Source organism: Indicator indicator, chromosome 1 (genome assembly GCF_027791375.1).
Source record: "Indicator indicator isolate 239-I01 chromosome 1, UM_Iind_1.1, whole genome shotgun sequence".
Classification (NCBI taxonomy): Eukaryota; Metazoa; Chordata; class Aves; order Piciformes; family Indicatoridae; genus Indicator; species Indicator indicator.
The window spans coordinates 24,960,801-24,976,329 of record NC_072010.1 but is presented as its reverse complement, the minus strand read 5'-3'; the positions used below and the strand labels follow the sequence as shown (position 1 = coordinate 24,976,329).

The window sequence follows — 15,529 nt, the reverse complement described above, 5'->3', positions numbered from 1 at the left end:
GCAGCAGCCATGCAGATTTCATACTGCATATTTTAAAGTGTGTTTTGAGGTTCACTTTTCAAACTACCACTTTGTTTTCTGATGTGTGAATATTTAATGTACTCAGTACAGTGTCCTTGGTTAGAGCAAAAGTCCATCAGTCTCAGGTATCCTGTTTTTCTCAACAGCTGCTAGTGAATACTAAGGAAAGAATATAAGGACATGACGAGTTTATGGTATGACCTCTTAGCTTTCAGGTTTCAGTAAATAGTTCTTTGCTTGTTGTTAACAAGGCTGCCAATTGGAAACAAAGAGGGAGGTGTGCAATGTGACTGTGCACTTCCCTAGCTGAGCTACACCTAAGCTGCTGAGACACAGAGTCTGTTTCCTGTTTGTAATCTTCTGGAGATGTGTAATCCCTCACATCACAACTGCTATTTTAAAAAGTTATTTTCAAATCATTCACAAGTGTCACAGCCAGAGTTGCCTCCCTCTCACATGAGGTGTCACTAGTCTCAGCAAAGTGGGAACAATTTATTTGTAAAGCAATACGGGCTCACTAGTGGTTTGAAAGCAAAATGTTCAGAACTCCATCTGTTTTTAATTTATCATCCAACTTATTATGTTTGGTAATATGTTAGGAACCAGCGAGTATATTATTTGTTGTAAGTTCCCCAGGACATAAGAGGAGGAAAAATAAAGACTGAAATACGTGAACCTCTGGTTCCTTCTTTTACAATCTAAGTATGGAATACAGACAAAGCACTTCAAAGCCAGTTCTGATCTCAGCTACAGGAATACAAATCCTGAGCACTTACAGGCTAAGCAATTAATTTTAGTTTGGAGTAAAAGACCTCCACAGCAGTGTGCTCTGGAAACTTTTATCCAGGACCCACTTCTGCCTTAATTTCATGTCTTTATGGTTGAGAACAGCACTCACCTGTAAAAATATAATTGAATGAGAGTGAAAAAAAAAACAAAACAAAACCAAAACAACAGACGTAAATAGGACCAACGTTTTTCAAAGATCAGGTGGAATCTCAGTTCTCTAATTTTTAGTTTCCTGACTTGAGATACTTCAAAGAGGTCTTCTGTTCAGACTGCAGAAACCAGTGCTCCCAGAAAGTCAGAGCTTTGAAAGTGTCACGGAAAATCTACCCAAGATGAGTAGTTCCTTTTGAAGGTTTTGGCCAAGGAATTTTTCCAGTAAAACTACATTCCATAAACATGGAGCAACACTTTAAGCAGACAACAACAAATGAGGAACACTGTGAGGTTTACTTGAAAGAGAGCTGTATGTTCAGAAAGTGGGACAGGGAGGAAGCCTGGTAGAGGGACATGATAGGATGCCAGCATAAACAGAGTGTAGACGGCAGTGTTTTCATCACCCTGGAACTGAGAGAGTAAAAGAAATTTATAACTGGTATGGACCTTATCAACCAGCTCTCTTGGCCTATGTAACTCGAACAGAGGGAGAAGACAAGGAGAAATCTTGGTAAGTGGTTGCTGGAGGAGAATGTGCAAGGGAGTGGTTATATGTACAGAGCCAGAGGGGGAAGAGATGGAGAAAGAGAATATGTCCCATGGCAGTGCAGCTGATACGGGGAATGCAGGGAGGGAATGGGAGCATCTGCTGGAGGATAATTCACTCTGCCTGCATTGCTGCAGGTTCTAGACTCTCTCTGGTCCTTCCTGCTCACTGGAAAGGCTCACTCAAAGGCAGGCTGTGGGGAAGCAGAGGAGCAGTCTGCCTTCTCTTTCTCAGGAGAAGCAACATGGTAGCTGGCAAGGATACTATGGGAATCCCTTTCCTCTGTGTTGTTCATGCTGTTTGGCAGGCATCCAACAGCCTGCCAGGGACAGTAGAGGGATATGATAGGATGCCTCTCTGTGAAAAAAAACAAACCACTTGCAGCCTGTTGGCCAAAATTACTTTATCTGGGGAGACACATCAGCTCTGTGGTGTGTACATGGTGCAGTGCAAACTATGAGTGAAAGAAAAACTGTGAGCAAGAAAGAAATACAGATTCTAGCAATGGAAAGCTTAAGGTGTACACAGCAGTTAATGGCTGGGAGATGGAAAACCCTGGTCAGGGCCTTGTCCAATTAATAAATATATATTGTAAACTTTTCCACTCTGGTTTGTTGTGGAAGGTCTGTCAAGGATTATTGGGGTGGTTTTTAGGAAAAAAGAAAGGAAGAAAAATCTGTTTGATATTGCTAGATCTTCTCACATGAAAAAATAATAATTTAGAACTAAATGCTATGGACGTGCAGGGCAACTAATGTACTGTACAGAGCAGTTGATGTAGATTATATGCTAAATTCTAGCTTTGGTTGAGGGATAAATAATAGATACACGTCCCTGCAGTGGGCGTCCCTCCCAGGAGCAGCTGTCACCCAACTGTAGTCTAAACTTCCACCACTCATCAGCCAAAACCCCAGCTTTCCTGAGTCTCCAGGAAGAGAAACTATCAAAGGCATTGCTTTGATATACCTCATGGCCATGGTGATGGTTTGGGGATTGTAGAAAAAAAAATAAAAAAGAGCCATTCTAACAGTGAAATAAATGCTTTGCATGCATCCTGCAGAGTACTTCCTTGCTAGGCTGCTGTCCAGCCCTAGAGTCAAGACCCAGCTTATCAATCAGTGCATATTGCTCTCTAGATCTACATGTACAAATACTGCATTGGTGTTTCACAGTATTTCTAAGATCTGATAACAGGCGTTTAATAACATATTGAAAAAACTGTGTCATTGTGCAAGTTTAGGCAATAGGCATCTTGTCTGAAGGAGCCCCCTACAGGGGCAGGACCATTTTGAAGGATGTTTATTTTCTCCTTGGTTCGTGCAGTTACATTAGACTTCAGTGTGCCTCCAGCAACCTGACATTGCTTGTAGGAAAATTAATCTGCCTGCAAAATTGTATTTTTTTTTTTTACATATAGGTATCAAAATAATTAAGCAGGGCAAAAAATACTGTTATCAGTCAGGAAATGGGTACAGAGACAGGTTATACAACTTCCCTGAAGTCTTAGTGCAAGTCACTGCCATGTAGTCCTGTGCCCTAACCATCATGTCCATCTGCCTTGCTGGATAAGAGACTGAAACCTGGAGAATTTCATGTTCCCATGCATCAGTACCATGTTGCTGTGTCTGAAATAGTGTTGCCAAGAGCTGTTCTCTTCTGTCTTGGTGGGTTTTTAAATTCTTTTTACAAAATCTACCTTTGGCATTGTCTCTCTAGCACAGAGAGATAAAAAACCCTCTCTCAAAACCAGATCAAAACCTGAGTATTTCCTCTCTTGCCATTTCATCACCATGGTACTGGGAGTCCTGCTGAAAAGAAAATAAATAGCCAAGCCCTCACATGAAGTCTGAAGGTATGATCCTTCAGCTGAGATAGAAATGTTTGCCTGTGGTTCAGAATGACACCGTGAGTAGGGCTGTGTAGGGATTTACAACTTATTTAGATAACATAAGAAACTTAAGTTTATCTAAACACTTTCTTATGTTATCACTGTGTTATCCAAACACTTTGTTAGTGGTACTGGGAGATTAGCATGTGTTTTAGCCCACCACTATTTGAACATATTTACACAGACCCGGTGGGCTTAGTTTTAGAAATTTGGGTATAGATTGAGCAGATGGAGTTGCACTAAGGTTATGGAAATTACTTCTAGTTCATTCCTATCATAATATGCTCTTTGGCAGAGGAGGTCTGCCACCTGGAATGTCTTCCTGTCTTTTGATCTCTATTTTGTACTCTAGTCATTATCCAATCTTTTTTTTTTTAATGTACTGTTGAGGGCCACTGTCCTTAGGGACTTCACACTGTGGGATGCTGGCTATTCTTGGCTTGTGAAGAGTTCAGCTAAGGCCAGTGGAGTCTGTGTTCATATGCTGGTGTGGTTTGACTGAGAAAAAGTGGGATGTTTAAAACTGAATAGGAGTGAGACCATAATGCCTAAATTAGCAGTCAAGAACTGGACAAACAAATGTCTCCTTCCAATGACTTTACTCACTAGGCAGGAGCACCTCATCCCTTCTAATCCCCTGGGAGAGCAGAAGGGACAGGAACGTCAGTCACATCCTCTGAGCCTGTCATTGTGTCCAACAGACCACTGGCTCACACTTCACCAACAAATGTGACAAGAGGGTATGAAGAGGTTGTGCCCAGGGAAATACTGGCTTTTCTGAAGGCTCCAGCTACAGACCACAGCAGCAGTTATTTTGATATGTTTATGAAATAGCAGTGCTGTTAAGATTCCACTTTTATATAGTCCATGAGGGAGGTGCAGGCTGATTAGCCCACATAAGAGTACAGACTGACCACTGGAGGTCAGACCACAGTTCCATCATGTGTTGGCCAGTGGGAAGGCACAACTATTTCGGGAGAAATATAACACTGGGATAGGCATTTAGTGATGCCATATATGTTATATAGCCTGCCTGCGTTCAGGGGGGACCTGAGCCATGAGATGGAATTTTGTGCTTAATGGCCCTTGTTGAATTTTTCTTCCAGGGTTTTACCTAATCTGTTTTTCAATTCTTCCAATTTAGGGCAGCCACAGCATCCTTTGACAATGAGTTCCAGAGGTCAGCTATGCAAATATGAAGGATATTTCCGTCCTTTTGTTTTGAAAGTGCCCCATGATCATTTCACTTACTGTTCCAAACTTCATCTATTCTGGGAAGAGACCCTAGTGTTACCAAGTGGTGGGCAGACCTTTGTAACAGCATAACAGTGTTTGTTAGTTTGCTCTCAGTTACTTTTCTAAAAAGTTTTAAAATTTTCTTTACTTGTTTTGTTCCTACTAAGCACTTGTATTGGATTTTCGTAAACTTATCCAAGATCTGTTTCCTCAGCAGTAATACCTCCATTAAATCTCATTACTCTGCACTGTCCTCTGTGTACCTTTAGAGTGTTTTTCCTCTGGTAAATTATCAGCACTCAAAAGCTACAGTTTTAATGCCTTCTCCATCAATATTGTAAGAATCTTTAGTCTTTCCAACCAATTCCTGTTTTGATTGCCAGACTAATTTGGTATTGTCGCTACATTTTGCCACCTCGTTATTCAATTGCTTTATAAAAAATCATTTATGGATGGTGGACAAAACAGGTTCCAGTGCTAATCTCTCTGAGAGTCCACTGGGAGCCTCACCCCATTGTGAACATAGAATATTTATCACTGCTTTTGTTTCCTGTCCTTAAGCAGCCATTAAGCCACAAGTGACCTTTTCCTTTTTATCCCTGATAGCTGAGCTTCTTTATGATCTCTTTTTCAAATCTGTTGCTATTCATTTTGTTGATTTAACTGGTGAAAGGAATCACATCAGCTGCCTTGCCGTGACCCTCATCTCTCTGGCTTTTTTCATGTGTCCTTATTTCTGCAAGTTTTCCTAGGTGTCTGGTGAGGCAGTTACCTCCCTTTTCTTCCTACCATCCCAAAAATGAACTACTACGGTTGTTGCACTGAGCCTGCATATCATTTCTAATCCTCTGCTTGTGTAAGAGCTGCCTTCTGTGGTTTGGCCAGGACACTAATGCTTTTGTAATCGGGAGGTGCTTTTTATACTGGTACAAAACAAGCGGATTTTAAAATGCAAATGGATAAGCTTCTGATGCTGGAACAAAGGCAGTATAGCAGAGAATATAGTGTAGTATTAAGAAGCTTCTTCTCCTAGTTTGAAGTTTATCAAAGGTGTCTGTAAGCCTGTCTTTCAGGCATAAGAGGAAACTTTGCTTAACAGTACCCATTTTTAAAATTCACTATCAGACAGTTAACACAGCATCTGACTTGCCTCCAGAAGACGTCAGTATCAGACTTTCCAGTGAAATGATCCCCAGCTGTAATGCTGTGCAGCTATTAGCCACTTCCATCCCACTTCCTGGCGATGGTGAAATCTTGCAGAAACTATTTTCCTTTTGCCCCAGTCCGATTCCTGGCAGCCCCAGACAGGCAGCAGAGCCTTGGTGCCTTGGCATGGCCTCAGGAAGGTGGTCAAAGTGCTACTGAGCCGGAGGGAAACATTTCTAGCCGCTGTGCAGACCCTTCTGTTTCATGCCTTGTATAAATGAGTTTGCAGCCTCTGGTAATCCTAGCTCAGCTCTCAAAGAAATGTCTCCGTTCAAACGTAAAATATTTTTCCTAAAACAGCAGGCAACGAACTTCTGCCTTCGAAAGTACCATTGGTGGAGATAGGATTCGAAACACATGAAGTGAAGCCCTCGTTATAAACAGCTTTGAGTTCCCTGCAGATGGCTTTTTTTCTCTTCCCAAATTTAAGAAAGGAGGACCTGCCTGCTGTTAATACAGCTGCTGTGCAGGCATCAGTGAAGGCAGATACAGGTAAGAAATATAAGATCTCTGAATAGAATTAGCATAAGATACGTGGGTATCCTATCCAATATCCAAGATAGGATATATTGCTTGTATAGGATAATAGAGTTTTTTGTCTGTAATCTGTAATACTCTTGTGCCTGCAGAATTATAGAAGGGAATTCAGGGATCAACAAGTTAAAATCAGATGTCTAACTTTTTTTCTTCTCCAACTTGAAAACAAGAGTTTCCGGCTTCTTCTAACTAAATGTCACTAATGTTAATAACAACTGTGCTCCTCCAGAGGTTAGGAAGCTGTGTTGTTCTCATAGCACCAGTGCTTTCAAATGAAGAGAAGCTGTCAAGCTGCCATTTAATTTTAGATGTGATACAACAAGATAAGTGCAACTAACAATAAAAGGGAAACGAGTCACACTGGGAAGATGAAGTGACTGATTACTGTGAGAACTGCAGGTTCAATCCAAGCCCGAAGAGCTCGGTGCCAGGTACAACATCATGGACCTATCTCACAGTTAGGAGGGGTGCTCTATAAGGTGGGAGCAAGCAGTCCGGTTACAATTATATATATATTTATGGGAATGCAAGTGGGGAAGTGCTGTTCACTTCAATTTACCCTCAGCTACCCTGCTGCCTGTAGCATTGCCTCATGCCTACATGAGATACTCAAAAGTCAAGGTGGTCTGTAGAAATTCACTCGTTTTGCTCAGGTGGCCATAAGTGGATAGTTTGTTTAAAGATATATTTTAGCATTTCTAGAGCACACCACACTGTTCTCTCTAGCTGATTACAGCTCTCCGCTCTCAGTGAGATGGAAGCAGAGTTCAAGTACTGCCCATGATACTTCAGTATATTTGGGTAGCCATGGGGTGATTTTTTCCTGCAAGTAGTTTACATTTCTCACACCAAATCCAATTTCAGGGAGAAAAGTTGGCAGAGAGGCATAAAAATCAGTGAACAGAAAAGTGTTGCAGTTTTGCCTGTGAATGCACACAAAGTATACATTTGTGAGCTGACTTTGTCAATTATACTAATGCTTCACAGGTGTCAATAGTGCTCTCTTGTATTAATGGGCCTTTAAGTAAAGGTTCCTGATTCTCCAGAAAATTAAAGTATCTATCAAAGTATGGCTTGTCATGGTAGATGTGACACACAGGTATTACACTATAGATATAAATGTAGATGTTTCTGATTCAGATTAGAAAAGCACTAATTCCAGATGTGGTTTTATGAAGGAATCTGCGTTCCTATGTGGATTAGTCATGCCATAGGAACATGAGGTTGATTTTCCATCTCAGGGGCTGTGCTGCTTTCCTAACAGCCAGCAATTTCAGGTGTGTGCTGGAGCTCCCCCACAGCCTTTGTAAAATTCATGGGGTTACTTTTATTCTGAAGTGTTTTTATTAGTATGAAGTTCCATGTTGCTCTATTAACTATTCCAGAAAAAGCCTGAGACTGAAATATTAATTAGTGATCTTACATAACAGCTTAGGCTTCTGTAGTACCTTTTGTCTAAAAGATTGGTGGCCAAAGGAGGTTTCACATTTGAATGACACATCTTTTTAAATAAACAGTGAGTGTCAAGGCAGTGACCAAATGAGGAGACAGTCATTTTAAAAGAATGCAATAAGGACTACTTTCCTCCACCACACACAACTTCAAGCGCAGGAGCTTTGGAACAAGCACCACGAGACCAGCTAACTCTTGTTGTTTCTTGTTTGGTTTGACTACTATGTAAGTGCTGAACTGGAGCCAAAGAATTCAGCCTCAGCAGAGGCAGTTCTCAGCAGCGTTTTGCCGATCCTGGAGCAGCCCTCCAGCTCTGAAGTTGTGATTGGACCCTTGTGTGGAGGAGGAGAGGAAAGTCATTGCCCTGCAGTGGAGGCTCCTCATTCTTCCCTTTGTGACTGTAGTTCTGCCATTGCTTACCCCCTGATGGGGATGTGGGAAGGATGGGCAGCCACAGGGATACTGGAGCTGCTCTTTGTTAAAAGCATGTGACTAGGCTTGTTGAGCCTTTAATGGACTTGTTCCCTAGTCAATACCTACCCAGGCTCTTGCCTTGTTTGTTGGTTTGGGGTTCTTTTGTTGTTTGTTTCTTTGGGCTGGCTTTTGCAGCCTTACATTTCTATTAAACTGCTTCCTAGCCTTTGGAAATGTTGCAAGGAAGAACGCAAAATCCTGCTGGCTGAAAAAGTCAATGCATTTTCCAACAGAAAAAGAAACCCCTATAAAAATTTAAGCAGAGTTCTATGAAATGTTAGTAATTGCCTTTTCCACTAGCAGTAGCATTTTGTAAGTAGAAATAGATGAAAGGACTGTAGATTAATCAGATAAGAATTTCCCTGCATGATGGTAGTATCTTTTCGGATAAAACTGTGCACATCACTGACACTCAGGAGTCTTTGAGATATTTATTCTTCAAAAGACAGCAGCTGAGTGACTGACCACTGACTGGGTAAGATGAGGTGGGAATGGAAATCACCCCTTCCCTGCTGCTCAAGCTCTTTCCACTTGCACCTGTGCAGCAGTCCTGCCTCTCTGCTTTGTACAGCAAAGCAAGGAGGAAATTGGTCATGCTTGCTCTTTGGCTGCCAGTGACCAGCCCTTTTTAGGGGTATAGACAATTGTGGTGCCACTTCTTCTGTCTTGAGTTTGAAGTCCCTGATGGGGTCTCAGAGAAGACCATAGAGCCACTCCTGGAGCCAAATGTAGCAAGTACAGGACTTGCAGGTGTTGTGGATGATAATAACAGGTAATGGAGGCTTTCAGTGGAGAGCATTAATTTGAAATTCCTGGTACCATTTTATGGCACTGCAAAAGTCCCATGTCAATTAGGAATAAAATTCATAAGGTGTAATGAGAACAGACTGCATTACAGTAAAACTCTGCCCTAAGGGGGTTGTACAGAGCAAAATTTTCATGAATAACTGTGTCTGAGATGACAGTTCTTTCCCCCTTCATGTTTAGGTGGCTAACATGCCCTGTCAAGCAAGCTTGAGGCTGCTCTTTCTGAGCTGACAGGACCCAGGTAATGCCACCCCTCAGCCCTGCCCTGGTGGGCAGCCTTACCCAGGTGTGGGGTGGGAGAAGAGCTCATTGTATGAGGGTGTGTCATGACATAATGTCACTGCAGAGAGGTGTTCAAGTGGAGTCTGGAGATCTGGTCAAGATCCCTCATAGGTTGAGATGGGAGTTGAGCCCCTTCTGCCCAGGGCTTGCAGCCACTTTGGCAGCGCTGTCGGTTCCCTGTTCTTCAGTTTGACAGTGGCGTCATGGGATGGGGCCTGGGTATGGAAGGTGGTAGCATGGTTCCTGTGCTGTATAGGATCTGTGCTGGTTGCTACCTCACCTCTGCCTTCCCCAGCTCTGCTGCTTGTATAGGGGTTTTGACAGGAGCCTGTTTAGCCAGGTGGGTGGAAGAGCCTTCTGAGTCACTGTCACTTCCAGTTTTGTGGCACTGTGATGTTGATCTCTAAGGTTGTGAAACTGATTCCTGTCGGCTGGCGGAGCTCATATCAAAAACTGTCTTCATTACAAAAATCCCTGTCAAGAATTATTGTCCCTTTTAAATAAGCTCATGCTAAGGGTTTATTAAACCAAAATATTGGCATCTTAAAATGTAACAGAAAATTATTTGAGAGGCATACTAGGAGGGCATTTTTGGTATATTTTTACTCAAATTTGCTGCCTGCTTGCCAATAAAAATGGCAATGGCCATTTGATTGACTAAATAAATGGCAAGTTTTGCAAACTCAGTGGATGATATGTAAGACTAAATGAAAATAGATGCCTCTCTGTCTGTTATGACTCCAAAATATGGTAGGATGAGGAACCATCCTCTTCCAGGCTGTGGCCAGTTCTCAGTAACACTACCATTAGGGACTCTTGGGTCTTGTTTACTACTGAGTGCCTCCAGCTAGGTACTGATTATTTGTTCCAGCGCTTCTTGTACAGATTCAGACAGCCTTTCCTTAAATTGACTCTTTCCTGGCAAACAGGGGTATGATTTTTAGAAAATTAGCATGAGCATCTTCTCCAGAGATGAGTCAACAGCTGAGCGGCATGGAGCATGGAGCAGAGGAAGAAAAGGTTTTCTGCAGCCGTGCAGCCTGAGCCAGGCATTCCTAAGTGTCTTCAGCTTTTTCTTCTTTACTTTGAGGAGCGGCGCGGTGCAGCCCCTCCATGCTGGGGAAGCTCGGTCCACTCGAGGGGCTGCTGGGGCTGCCGGGGGCTGCCGGGGCTGAGGCAGGCTGGCAGTCCCCTCCGCAGGCTGCACTTCCACAGCTGGACTCGGAGCGATTGGCCCGTGCGGATCATGTGGGAGAAGCAGGAATTCTGAGTTGTAGCTTTTGGCACTCCTTTTTCTTTTAAAGCGCTTGCTCTTTTCAGCTCCCTAGGGCTTGTTGCCTCCCTCCTTTCATTACCCTGATTATAATCTGGAGTAGCCACAGCAGAGACCGATTTTAAAGGAGCAGAAATGTTTAAGCAGGTGCCCAGGACTTCGGGCACGGGTTGTTACTACCTAAATTCGGTGTCACCTGAGGGCCAGGATATGTACGTGAGATTCGATCAAACCGCCAGGCGCCCTCCCTACAGGATGAGCAGGATTCTTGCCCGTCAACAGCTACTGACGAAAATCCAGCAAGGTGAGTTACTGGCAGAAGCACTCCTTAGCCTGGAGTTGCTGCAGGGTCTGCAGGCCCCTCTTTTTTTGTGCAAGAACAGGTTTTAATACCTCATATTTCAGGATGTTTTCCTGTCTCTGTTCTGAGCTGATCTGGCTTGAGTCAAAGTTTAAAATAGTTATTCATACCTTTCTGTTCCTACAAATGCACACACACACTGAGAACCAAGAGACAAACACTAGTGCATGATTAGCTATTTAACTAAATTATCTTTTAATCATAAACTATGCAGTAGCTTAGGTGCTGAAGTTCGTCTTTCCGTCTGGCAGAGCAGTTACTGGCAAGAGTACGTCTGCTGCAGTTGCTACAGGTAAAATCTGCCTGTGGTAAAGCACACAGAAAAAATAGATCTTCTAGTTAACAACAGCAGAAGTCTAGAGTGGCTGGAAGAAGGCAGCTGGGGATAACACCCTTTGGAAACAAGCATGTACAACTGTCAGAGGATTGGGAAACTTGTCACATGTCCTTAAAAATAATTGCTGACTTGGCTGTCTGCAGCTGCTTGTGCAGTAATCTGGTCAGTCATTACAGATGTATTGATTTTGTTTTTCTGATAAATAGATGTACAGTACTAAAGCTAAATACAGATTGGCTTCAGAACAGATACTTTGACCTGTGCGTGAAATTAAAAAATAGCATTCAGAATTGTTAATGCACAGATAAAAATATCAAAGGTGACTGTACTGATTTTTCCAGACTAAAAAGTAAATCAGTACATGGTTTTGTATCGATCATAGTTTTGTATGGAATCCTGTTTCCAAAAATACCAGTTTCCAAAGTGTATGTGGTCCTACATGCACAAAAAAGAGTACCTCATGCGTTTGTCATGAAAAAAAAAAACAAACTAAAATCCTGAAGATAACAGCTGCCTTCTTGACAGCTTGCAAAAAGGTGTTTGATTCTGTCAAACCAGGGGCAGGCATAGAGTTAACATCATTTATTGTCATATCTGGCAAATACCAGGGAACTTGGTGTGAGCTTCTGACCATCAGCAGTTAAATGGAGTGGCTATTTCTGGGTGTTGCTTTCCAGTAAGATTCTGTATACACATGGCTGTCAAACTCTGGCAGAAGTACGGGGATATGGTGATGAAATTTTAATTGCTTTTATGAAGAAAACAATACATAATTCTTTGGCCAGCTTTTAAAAAAAGATGAAAAAGATAGTTTCTGTGGCAATTAGGAAAATGCAGTTGTTTGCAAGGCTGTCTCAGGAACTGGTTGTGTTTGAAGGATAGTGGTCCTCACTGCAGCTCTAATTTCAGGAAGGATATTATGTCATTCTGTGTACCCAATGTACGGCCTGGATTGAATGGAAAGAAAGGGTAATTTAATTCTCTCCAGGTTTATTTGAAAATGTTTTGGGTGCAGTGCTAATATCAGTGTAGCTTTGAAGTAGTAGTTGTGGTTGAGCTGGATTTACACTCCTCTGCTGTGACAGTGCTGTTTAAGGTTCCCTCTTGTAACCTGTAACCCATAAGATGTGTGGGACAGCCAGAGATGCCAAGTCACCTAGTGGTGCTGAGGCTTTTGAGGGGCTGTGTGAGGGGGCAGGGAGGAGTTTCCAAGTTGTAACTTTTCTTCCTGCAGCTTGTTGTACGGATGGTCAATTTGTGATAAATGACCTCTACTCCTCTGCCATAGCTTTCCAACCTGTCCTGCAGAGAGCTGTGGGAAATTATATTCGTATAGGTCCTTGGTGATGTGATATGTGTTGCGGTTCAGTGTATTAAATATTTGTGATTTCTGGGTCACTAAAAATGCATTGTGGCTTTCTTAACTTCTTTTATTGGTGGAAAACTGGGGATGGAGTGTGCTGTTGGTGAAGTGTCAGTTCATTAGCAATTATGAAATTATGGGTGCAAACAGATGCTGAACTATGCGTATGAGCCCATGTAGGAATACACACATGTAATGCAAAACTATAGGTAGTGCCCCAAGTAGTGACTAACAATTTTGGTACATTTATGTTAGTAGTATTGGAAAAAAAAAAAAAAAGCAAAATCTATCTAGTATAACTCAATTTGAAACTTTTATTTTTTATTCTGAATGACAACTCGAGACCCATCAGTCACTGACATGACTTTCACTAGGTTTCATAGGGTCAGCATGTCTGTGCTTGCCTTGTTCAGACTGTACGCGGTGTGGTACTGCAGTCCCAGAGGGTACTGGAAGAGTCCTGTAATATGAATGGAGATATCAGCCTACCCTTTTAGAGGTTAATGAGTTTTACCCAATGACAAGTGGGATTTGTTACTAATGGGAGTACTGCAGAACAGCTGATGAAGAATGTATTGAAAACTAAAGCAAGATGACAACCAAAACATGTAAACGTGTAAATTATTAGATAGTCTTGAGTTTGGTTGTCCTTGAATCATACATTTTAAGGTGATTAAGACAATGTATTTGAACCATGCTGTCCCAGTTCTTGTGTTAGTACCTCCCCAATTTGAATATAGCATGTGTTTTGAGAAACATCTTACATTTTAATATTGCTGGAATAGTGAATCCTACTTGCTTAATTGCCTTGCTCAAAACAGATCTGCCACATGTTTAAATGCTGAGCTGCCTTGGGGCTTGTTCTAATACCTACTCTCTACCACTCATGCACGTAATTTTCAGTTGCTGGTTTTCATTCTGGAGGCACCAATGGCAGGAAACATGGAAGTTTTTGTACGAGGGATATTTTTCCTTAGTGAAAGGAATTATGTACAAAATCACAGTTTATCCAGCTGACAGTGCAAAAGCAGCGAAAACTTTTCATTCCAGAATAGGAATCTGGTTCACCAATGCAGTGTCATACAGTCGCCTGCAGATACTGCTATGTTTTCAGCCACTAGCTGCATGGACTACTCTAAATGATGCTAAATTACTCTGTGTATCATATTGTGCAATACAGCTTTTCTTCATCACTGAAAAACACGTTTGCTGAAGAAGGCTTCCTTTATGTTTTCCTTTGGTGTTAGTTAAAAATAAACTAAATGAATCATTAGAGGAATTACGCTATTTAATCATTTCTAAAAAGAAAACCACCACTAGGGAAATGAAAGGAACTAGACTGTTATTTTAATCAGATCATACTTTGAAAGTCCTAAATATTTGGTTTATGTACACCACCAACTCCTTGAGGCAGAATTATGTGGTGGCGTCTGAATGTGAGTAGTAATTATCTGTCTGATATTAAATAGGTTTTTTCAAAATGTGATCTTTTGATGATTCCCTTTCCCCTATAAGCCCGTTAGTTTCCATGCTGAAGGGGACACATGCCTAAGCATAAAGGAACAAGGTGTAGCATGCTTGGTCTGAGGTATTTATTCAAACTGTATATGCAGTCACTGTATGAGAAGTCATTAATGATTACTCATGTTCTCTTTAAATAAATAAGGAGGTGACTTTCAAGAAATTATATGACAGGAGTCACTAAGTTGTTAATTCTTTCACAGTACATGACTAAATCCAGTGCAGAATAGAAAATATAAAAGTGGCTGTAGGTGGAAAGTAATGAAGAATTGAGGCCATACTTTGAAAAGGTTAAATTGAAATTGTTGACTGTACAGCAGAAGTGGAGTGTAAGTCAAGGTGAATGAAGCCCCATCTGCCCCAACACAGCTAGACGTTACAGGTGAAGAAATGTCCCTATTCATCTATGATAGAATTTGATTCTAATGCTGCATTTTCGGTAAGACAATAATATCAAGAAACGGATGAAAATAAGAAAAATTCCTATTTTCATTGAGTAAATTCCAACCCACAGTGAGTAACACTGAGATTTGTCTCCGTTTATGTCCACAGGCAAAAGCAGTTAAAGGGCATTGTTCAATGGAGTGATCTACCTTTTCAAGGCAAACTCTCCATTCAACACTCAGCAGATGTTTTATACTCTTACAAGCTGTAGTTCAGTTTTGATCTTTTACAAGTACTGTTACGTCTGTGTCACCTGCATTTGTCTGGTTTGAGCAAGCATTGTAGGTGCAAACAAATGTACTTTTCTGTCTATAGTTTTCCCTTTGGAACTAATTCGGCATGTATAATTCTTCTCTTTTCTAAGCATGAATACAGTTTGTGGAAGGTGTTAACAGAGGGATGCAAGTGACTTGGCAAAAATATGTTCATTTTAGATTACTTTGAATTTCAACTGTTAGTGTAAAACAATGTGTAATACACTCCCATACTAAAAAGGAGAACTTGTAAGTCAAGTGAAAACATTGCAGCTGTGGTCTGCATTAAAAAAAAGCCCCAATCACATTCTGGATATGCTCACAGATACAGATGACCTATCCATCCGTGGAGATGGGAAACAGGATACAATTCTATAATTCTATATCTGAAGGGGACCTACAGGAAAGCTGGAGAAAGACCGTTTACAAGGGCATGTAAGGAGGAGGGGCAATGTTTTCAAACTGGAGCATGGTAGATTTAGGTTGGGCATAAAGCAGGAGTTCTTTACAATGAGAGTGGTGAAATACTGGAATAGGTTGCCCAGAGATGTGGTTGAGGCCCCATCCCTGGAGACATTCAAGGT

At 41.6% G+C, this 15,529-nt stretch overlaps 1 protein-coding gene across 3 annotated transcripts in view; it reads left to right on the top strand.

Moving 5' to 3' along the window:
* Positions 1-15,529, top strand: part of STARD13 (StAR related lipid transfer domain containing 13) — a 255,593-nt gene that overhangs the window by 122,876 nt on the left and 117,188 nt on the right. Inside the window, exon 1 of one of the 3 annotated variants that reach the window (XM_054388691.1) lies at positions 10,801-10,969. The exons of the other annotated variants lie outside the window; for them this stretch is intronic. Coding sequence (XP_054244666.1) covers positions 10,801-10,969 — 169 coding nt within the window. Of the gene's footprint in view, positions 1-10,800; positions 10,970-15,529 lie in introns of those variants that run through there. 3 annotated transcript variants of the gene reach the window in all.